The sequence below is a fragment of the Enhydra lutris genome, unplaced genomic scaffold, assembly GCF_002288905.1.
Source record: "Enhydra lutris kenyoni isolate GAN:26980312 unplaced genomic scaffold, ASM228890v2 scaffoldscaffold28, whole genome shotgun sequence".
NCBI lineage: Eukaryota > Metazoa > Chordata > Mammalia > Carnivora > Mustelidae > Enhydra > Enhydra lutris.
The window spans coordinates 27,335,632-27,345,487 of NW_019154112.1; the positions used below are offsets into that span (position 1 = coordinate 27,335,632).

A 9,856-nucleotide genomic window follows, 5' to 3' on the forward strand; every position below is an offset into this window, starting at 1 on the left:
GGAGGATATTACACATCTCTAAAACAGAATCTCATTTAATATTACAAGTTCTGATACTATTCATCTTACATTTTTAATCACTCATTTTTGTTGGGTGATTTGAGTTTTGAGCAAAAACATGAAGTAACTAGGAATTAAATTTCCTTAAGTTGTCTGTGACAAAACTTAAAGTGTTGTATCCATTGCCTCTATCCTCAGTAAACACTAGGAACAGGGAAAAGAAATAAAACTGAATGTAAGAAAAAAAAAAACCTGAATGTAAGATGGACCAGCATAGCACTAACTACAAAGATGATTCCTTTCTTCCAGGCTGGCATGTTTGCATTAAAATTATGTCAGTAGGGAAAATGAATATGTAGAAATATTAAATACAGATGAAATGGTTTGCTATTTCAGTACTGCTAGAATTAACAGCATTGTTCCCTTGTCCCAAGTTTCTAATAGCCCATGTTTCTCTATCTCTCATAGAAACCTTAGCTCCAACTATAAAACCCAGTTGCTGATACCCCTTTGCTTTATTATCACCGTGGCCCTTACTATACCTGAAGAAGGAGAGAAAAGAGGGAAAGTGATAGTTCTCAGACACTCCTCTTTTTATCACCTCCTCCTCCCTCGGGGAGCTGGAAACATGTATGTCACCAGACTTGTTACAATGTCGTTTACTTCTCAAGTGAACTTTTTCTTTTTCAATTAAATGGATTTTTTTTCTTTTTTTCACTTCTTATTCCTACCCTTGCGTGGGGGAAAAAAAATCACAAAAAAAGAATAGCTAACATCTGGGTATTCCTTTTACTGACTAATGTTCAACTTTCTCATTTGCTAACAGACTTGACATTTTTCCAAGGCAAAATATACTCTAGGTTTTAAACACTGTTAAGAAGCCTTGCTTGTACTAGAATAGGAATATTAGATGTTGGGTTAGCACCATGCAGTGATTTCAGAGAACACTAGATGTCAGAGTTTAGTCCTCAATGATTTCCCAAAGAGCAAGCCCTTGAATTCTTGCCAGTTGTTTCATTGGAATTTTTGCTGCAGGGGCACCTGGGTGGCTCGCTTGATTGACCATCTGCCTTCATGACCCCAGTATCATGACCCCATTTATCCTGGGATCATGATCCCAGGGTCCTGGAATTGAGCCCCACTTTGGGCTCAAAGTGAGGAGATTGCTTATCCCTCTCCCTCTGCCTGCCACTCCCCTTGCTTGTGCTCTCTCTATGTCAAATAAATATAATCTTAATTTTTTTTTTTCTGCATTTTGCTCTGTCCTCTGACCAGGTTCCCTGGGACAGAAAAGTTTATTCTAGGGCTTATGTGGAAACTAAATACATAAGAATAATAGTACAAATCCTGAAAAAAATAAAGAGTAAAAGGGGAGATTAACCCCACCAATATTAAAACATACAAAATGATTACATAATTTATACTATAGTAATAGTACATAATTATGCAGAACAACAGGACAGAAAAAAAATTAAAGGTCCAGAAGTAACCACAAGTATCCAGGAATGTTTAAAACTAGATCAAGAACGGCTTTTCAAATCACTGAGATAAAGATGGAATTTTAAATAAATGGCAATTTGTTTAAAGGGACAACTGGATAACAATTTGAAAAGAAGTAAAATAAAACTGGATTCATACTTCACACCTTAGACCAGAATAAATTTCAAACTGATCTGAAATAAATACATAAATAAATAAGTAGACTTTTTAAAAGAAAAGGGATACAAATACTAGAAAACATGGTTTAGTTTCCTTTTCACCTGGATGTGAGAAAAATCTTCCGAAATTTAGAAACTCCAGATTCAGAAGTAATGCAAGAAAATTTGATAAGTTTGATAAATAATCAAACACAAATGAAGAGAAACTATTCACAATTTATACCACACAAGGAGGAAAGAATGAGAAAAGCAGTATATATCAACACAGACCTCTGCTTATTTTGCAAACAGAAACACAGGAAAATTAAACCAAGAACTAAATTTTTTTAAGTAACCTCTAAGTAATGGAGATAGATGTGAGGATAAGACTTCTCTGAATATATCCCACTTACATAATTTTGCTTTTTAAATAATGTATGAATTTGGGATGTAAAAAAATATTTAGCTCATAGAAAGAGAGATCAAATATGATAAAATATTAGTGAATCTGTAAGGGCCTATTGACCCAGAGCGGCCCCACCTCGGGTGAACAGCCATTTTGTTGTTTATGCAGTAAAACTTAAATTGACCTTGCCCCCTCCCTCCAGGAACTTACTTAAAAGCAAGTCCGGGAAACCAGTCCCAGGTAATAAAGCCCAAGGACAAGGGCATGTCAGGTCAGGTGGAGATAACAGCCCGAATGCAGGGATGAGTCGGGTCAGGTGGAGACATCCAATCAGTAGAGTGCGCATACTGTCTCCCTAGCTACCAAGGGGTGTGGGCCCCGCCTTTTGGGCACCTTTTGGGTGCCAGCTCTGACCAAGGTGATAGGGTAGTTCAAATAGCTACTATGGGGTGAATTGTAATTCAATTGGCCACCCATGTGGGACCTAGCATGACTGTGCAGCTTTCTCTGTGTGTTACAATCTCATTGGCCACCTGTGTGTGGCCAGGCCCAACCACATGGCCTTTGCTCTATAAAAGTTATCTGTAAGGCAGGGAGGGGTCGCCTCTTTGGAAGAGACGGCCCTGACTGGTCAGTTTGATTCCCAATGCTTGGTGCGAAATAAAGCTTCACTTGACCTTTGCTTTGTATCAGTTTGCTCCTTTGATTAAGGACCCAACATTGGAGGCTCGTCTGGGATCAAATGATGAGAACTGAGACAGCATCAGAATTTCTGGGAAAAGCCTCTGGAGGTAAGATCTCCATATTTTATTCTGTGAGATCCGGTCTGTCTGTCTGGTTGTGGAGCTCCAGGGTATGGCCCACCAGGGAGAAGCTGGACGCAGCCATGCTCCCCAGGGCTAGAGTGGATGCGGGGATGCCCCATCCCTCTTCTGGTAGATCATCTAGGGTTTCAAGTCCCTCTAGGCGGTCAGAGGACCGAGAAAATCCCCACCAGCAGTTGGTTGCAGGAGACCGAGAAAATGTCCACTGGCCGCTGGGGGTTGTCTTTGTCTTGTCTTTTTGTTGCCTGTTGTGTTGCTTGTCTCTAGGGGACTGAGAAAATCCCCACTGGCGAATGTCTCTAGGGGGCCGAGAAAACCCCCACCATGGGCAGGCTCTGGGTGAGGGGCCGCTGGGTCTGCAGTCGTTTTTGTCTTGACTTTTTTTTGTCTGTTGTGTGGCTTGTCCCTAGGGGACTGAGAAATCCCCACTGGTGCATGTCTCTAGAAAACCCCCACCAAGGGCAGGCTCTGGGTGAGGGCCGCTGGGTCTGGTTGTTTTTGTCGTGTCTTTTTGTTGCCTGTTGTGTTGCTTGTCCCTAGGGGACTGAGAAAATCCCCACTGGCAAGTGTCTCTAGGGGGCCGAGAAAACCCCCACAAGCGGCAGGCTCTGGGTGAGGGCCGCTGGATCTGCGGTAGTTTTTGTCTTGTCTTTTTGTTGTCTGTTGTGTTGTTTGTTGTATTCGAAGCAATGAGGCAAGCAGAGAGTAAGGGGACTCTGACTTTCATCTCTCCATTCCTCCTAATAGATGTGGGGCTTCTCCCTTGTCATTTCTTGTGTTAATAGCTGGCTATAACTGGAGCCAACTGTGGTTAGTCTAACTCGAGACAGAGACTTTAAGGAATATTCCCAAGCAGCTGCTGAAACTCCCTTTGTTTGGGGGATGTTCCTTGCCCTCTCTGGCCTGACGTGGACTGCCTAGCCCCTTCCCCTTGCTGGCGGGAAAGCATGGCGTCTGCTCCTCTCTTGGAGCTGATGAACTCTAGGACTGGGAACCCTTTCTCTGTCTTCTGGTGGCACTTTGTTCGTTCTTCACTGTTGGGAAACAAGAAGAGCCACCCCGGGACCTAACACCCCCCCACTCCATATCTTCCCACCCAGGTCTCAGGTAAACATTCGAAGTGGAGTGGGCCCAGGTGGAACGTAAATCAGTATTTGAACTAAGTTTGTTGGGTTAATTAGGATGAACATGTTTTTTGAGTTAACGGCAGTAATGTGAAACTTCAAAGTTTACTTAAGATCAAATAAGCTTGTGTTATTTATGTTAAAATCTGTGTTAAAATCTGTTGAAATCTGTTAGCAAAAAGATGACTAAAACTGATGGTTAATTGTCTGTCTCAAAGTTTTAATGGGTAATTGTTAAAGTAGCTTTCAAATCTTTGGTAACCTGAAACTTTAAACCAAATGGGATAAAATGCTAGAGCACTGGTTGCTGGAACTAGGTTTGTGCTTTTGAAACCTGTTGGTAAACATGTTTTGTGCTTAACTGATTCATAAATTTGCCTTCTAAGAATTCTGTTGCAACAGTTCAAAATTGGTTAATACTTAGTCTTCACTAGAGATTGAGATGTTTCTAAGAAAATGTAAATGGTTTTCTCTTTACCCGCCCACAATTGTAAGTGAGATTTCTTTGACTCATAAGGCTTTTCCTTGATATGCTAAGTTACTCAGGGAGTACTGCTAAACCAATGATAAACCTTGGGTTACATTTGGGTAAATGCTGTAACTCCTCTAGAGGGTCTATACATTTCCTAAAGTTTAATGTTTTGATAGGGTCATCACTTGATATTTAACCATATCTATTCTAAGTTTTTGTCATTTGTAATTGTTTTAATCCTCTTGTAAGATGAATTCTGCCTTAAAGGAAATTCATATGGGAGACTTTCAGGACAAATACAGGTCTTTGATATGTTAAAATCCTTGAACTGAAATGGGTAAGAATTTACAGAAGGAAAAGCTGCATTTGGACTAAACCAGAATTAGTAACATGGGACAAGATGAACTGAAATATTGTAATGTTGTGTCTCTTAATGTTTTGTCTTATTTTAAACAATTACTGATTCTGTAATGTTTGCTCCTCTAGACTAGGGAAACTTTTTCATAAGTTATCTGTAACTTACAGAGATGTAAAAGTATTCATTTATAAACAAATCAAGGCATTCAACTTTTCTCTCTATCTGAACCCTCTGAAACCAAAGGTCTCAGTAAGTATTCTTTCTTCCTTGGCAATCAGTCATTTGCATAAGTTCAATAAGAATCTGTTCTCCTTGTAACAGGACACCATTGGAAACACTGGTTATCTTACCAAGGCTTTGAGTGGAATGTCATATTTGAAAAAGACTCAGATATGACCAGACAGCTTAAAGGAGCCAAGGCTGACTTTATAAAACGTGGAGCCGTAAAGCTCTTTGGAACGGTTGGCCTGGTACCTTGCTTACAGAGTTCCCAGCAGCCTCACAGGTGAGTAAAGGATGTCACTTCCTGGTAGGCGCAGGAGCTTCATGAAATGTTGGGTACCACAGGAAGAGGAATTTGCCCAAATCGACAGTTATTACAGGCAAGTCTGATGGCAACTACGTGACTTGGCTTCTGGACCAGAGAGGCTACTAAAAGTTCAACCTAGAGATTCCTTTAAGAAGTTCCAGCAAAGCAGATTCTAAAAGATCTATATGATCACTTAATGTTCTTGCTGAGCTTATGTAAATAATTAGGCCAAGTTTGTTAAAACTGGATTTGTTTTTCAAATAAATTAGTCCTGATTTGGCTATCTCTGGAAATGAAGGTTATTTTAGAGAGAAAAATTTGTTTTAATAACACACCTTTATGGATGTTAAATTCTAGATTTGGTTTTCTTTAAATGTTTTTTTACCTAAGCTAGACAACTTGAGGAAAACATTAGAGGAAGATTTAAAATATTTACAAAAATGGGTTAAACTAGACTATGAAGGGGATTGGGTTAAGACTAGAACAGGAAAGTTAATTCTTCCTCAAAGATATGTTAGTTTTTGTGCATACCTTTTCAGTCTGGGTAGAGGCTTTTTCTGCCAAACATGAGATGACAGGAGTGGTAGCCAAAAAGCTACTAGAGGTTTGGGTTACCTCTTGCGATCGGGTCAGACAATGGCCCTGCCTTGTGAGTTCAGTCTCACAGGCATTGGCCAAAGCTGTGGACACTAGTTGGAGGCTACATTGTGCCTACTGGCCCCAGAGTTCTGGGCAAGTAGAGAGAATGAACCACACTCTCAAAGAGACCTTGGCAGAGCTAATTCTGGAGACTGGCGGTGGATAGGTGGATCTCCTTCCTATCGCCCTCCTTGGGGCACGATGTACACACTGCTTAATAATGTTCGGGAGACACCACCCCACATACACTCTGCCCTTGGCTACAAGAGGTTGCCCTAGCAGAAATGATTAAATCAGTCTGTACGCCAGTCACTGCAGGCATTACAGTCTGTCTTAGAAAGAACTCATGCGGGGATCCAAACTGCCCACACTGAGATGGAAATGGAGGTGGAGCCACATCCTTACCAACCCAGGGACTTGGTCTGGATACGCTGCCGCCAAGTGGGAGGCTTGGAGCCTTGCTGGAAGGGACCGTTTGCTGTCATCCCGACCACCCCCACGGCAGTGGAAGTTGAGGGTGTTGGGGCCTGGATTTGTGCAGGTTATGTCATATGAGCCAAGAATGAGGATGCCCCCCAGAGATGGATGCCACTGCCGGTGGACCCAGACGATCATGGACAAAAGCTAAGACTCAAAACAATGAGTTCATTGAGTTCACTGCTGCTCCTATTGTTAAAGTATAGGCAGGAAATATAGACAATTGCAAAAGAGAGGAGGGTTTGACATACTATTTCTAGAAAAAGGGGTGTTCTGCATTGCCCTAGGAGAAAATGCTGTTTCTGGGTAAATCACACTGGAGTCATTAAAAACAGGATGGCAGCTGTGAAAAGAGACTAGAAGAGTCAAGGATTTGACTAATCTCCAAAGAAAAGGGGGGAATGTAAGGGCCTATTGATCCAGAGCGGCCCCACCCTGGTTAAACAACCATTTTGTTGTTTATGCAGTAAAACCTAAATTGACCCTGCCCCCCCCAGAGGAACTTACTTAAAAGCAAGTCATGGAAACCAATCCCAGGTAACAAAGCCCAAATACAAGGGCGGGTCAGGTCAGGTGGAGATAACAGCCCAAATGCAGGGATGAGTCGGGTCATGTGGAGACATCCAATCAGTGGGGGCGCATACTGTCTCCCTAGCTACCTAGGAGTGTGGGCACCTTTTGGGTGCCAGTTCTGACCACGGTAATAGGCTAGTGCAAATAGCTACTATGGGGTGAATTGTAATTCAATTGGCCACCCGTATGGGACCTAGCATGACTGTGCAGCTTTCTCTGTGTGTTACAATCTCATTGGCCACCTGTGTGTGGCCAGGCCCAACCACATGGCCTTTGCCCTATAAAAGTTAGTCTGTAAGTCAGGGAGGGGTCGCCTCTTTGGAAGAGATGGCCCTGACTGGTCAGTTTGATTCCCAATGCTTGGCACGAAATAAAGCTTTGCTTGACCTTCACTTTGTATCAGTTTCACTCCTTTGATTATGGACCCAACAAATCAAGATGAGGGTACAGCAGATGTTTATTATATTCTTTCAACTTATTGTGGTTGAATCAAAACTACTGGTAAGAAGTGGGAGATTTGCAGGCTGCTCAAACTGTACGAGTGATAAACAAAAGTCACCACAAATTTAAATCCAAATTTCACCTTTTTAAAAGATTTTATTGATTATATATAATATTTTAATGTAAAATATTACAATGAAGATATTATGTTATTCTCATTTTTACTTGACTAAGGGCTTCTTCCTTACGTTCTCATTGGTAAATCCATGACTAGTAATTATAAGAAATATTGAATTTGCAATGTTTTATTCTACTCAAAAGCTTTAAACCCAGACATAGGTGACGATTTAGGTCATCAGTCGATGATGGGACTCTGAAAGGCAAATAATGTGGAAGTAGAAACAAAGAGTCCTCAAGGAGGAAAGAAAGAGGAAGCAGGGCTTCAAAGGCTTCAAAGGCAAAAAAAAAAAAAAAAAAAAAAAAAAAAAGATACATATGATAGAAATAGAAAACTAGTTAATTCAACAATGGTGTCAGGCACTATCCTGGTATTGGGGATAGGGCAGTAATAGTTACATTGCAGGGAACAAAATAAAGGAAAATCCCTAGTGGCATTAATTCTAGGGGAAATGGAATTTACTGTGTGGTAGGCACTGTTCCAGGGACTTTATGTATGTTAATTCAATCCCAACAACAATCCTAGGGACTTGGTGCTATTCTTATCCCACTTTTTGAGGAAGTAAAGGAAGGCAAAAAAAAGGGTATGTTGCTAAAGTCCCACAACTAATACATGGCAGGGTCAAAGGAGGTAACTCCACCACTCACACTCCTCTGCAACACATTAGAAAGTAAGGAAGGAGCTGCATAAAAGCAAAAACAAACAAAAAACAAAAACAAAAAAGGGGGAGAAAGTGCAGAGAACAGGTAGAAGAGACACAAAGCATTGTCAGAGGAAAGGATAGCTATCAGGAGTATTAAACTGAAAGAGAGCTGGGCCCTCGTTTGCATAGTCAGTTGAGTCTGGTTTCAGCTCAGGTCATGATTGCAGGGTCCTGAGATCCAGCCCTGCGTCAGACTCCATGCTCATTGTGGAATCTGTGTGCAGCTCTCTCTCCCTCTCCTGCTGTGTCCTCTAAAATAAACAAACTGCACACTCTCTAAAATAAACAAACACTTAAAAATAAACAAGTAAAATTGAATTTAAAGAACTGAAGGAGGGCTAAATTCCATGCCCTTAATGAATATTCAGTATTGGAAATAAGAACTTAAGACTGTCCTTAATACAAGAGCTGAGGAAAAGGGCAGAGTAGAACTAGGTGGTGGGTGTATTAATGACCAACTCAACCTACTTTACCACTTTACCCAAGCCTTGCCCTTGAGAAGTGAATTATGAGGTATGTGTAACAGAAAAAGAGAGATTATTACTAACAGTTACTTTGAGTTCGTTGAACATTCCAGATGAACTTGTTTGCAGACTTGCTAAGCAAGATTTGGTATTTTCTACCCACTAATTGCTTTGTTGATATAATGTAGCACATTATAACAGCTAGATATTTGGGAAATGAATTCTTTCTGGATGCAAAATATTGAGGATTTCACCATAGCTGTCATACCCTTACCAAGGGTATGATAAGATTACATGTACAAGATCACATGTACATTAATTAATGTAATATAATGAGAAGAAAAATTGCCTTGCCCCCCTGAAAAGTTTTTATTATAACTTAATCAAGATTGGGTGTTAAGATCATGACCTTTAATTTACTAACCCAGGTGATTATTTTATTTGAAATAATTCATAAATATTAATTCACCCACATTGAGTCCAAGATTAAATTATCTCTGGAAAACACTACAGGTTGGTGTTGAACAGGCCAACTTTTGTTTATGCTCAGGATGGTTATACAGCAAAGAACATGGGTTCTTCATTATCATCATTAAATGCTGACTCAATCACAAATGACTCAATTTCCTGTTTAATAAGTCACTTAGTCATACTCAATGAGAGGGCTCAGTGTTCTATCTTGATCTTTGACAGGAGAGAATGACGATGAATATACTTTAAAACTGTGGGTGATGCAGGCAGCTGACATGGAATTGCAATTTCAAAATCTCTTGTAAGCAGCCAGAGCTCAGAGCTACATGAATCAGCCCTTGCAGTTAACTGACAAGCCTGGCATGCTTCATTTTAACTCCAAATTTCAAAGTACCTGGCCAACATCATTTAGGGGTCACCACCACTCTATGGAATAAAAAGATAATACGCATAATGTTTCATTTAAGTATATGTATAATAAAAATTTTAAATATATATTTTAAAAATTTTATTATATATATTAAATATGCATATATATTAAATATATATACATATATATT

The 9,856-nt window shown here is 40.3% G+C and overlaps 1 protein-coding gene across 1 annotated transcript in view; it reads right to left on the reverse strand.

Moving 5' to 3' along the window:
- Positions 1-364: 364 nt before the first annotated feature.
- LOC111152496 (cytochrome P450 2C5-like) overlaps positions 365-9,856 on the reverse strand; it is a 20,030-nt gene continuing 10,538 nt past the window's right edge. The window contains 2 exon segments of the mRNA XM_022510967.1: positions 365-542; positions 6,420-6,613. Coding sequence (XP_022366675.1) covers positions 365-542; positions 6,420-6,613 — 372 coding nt within the window.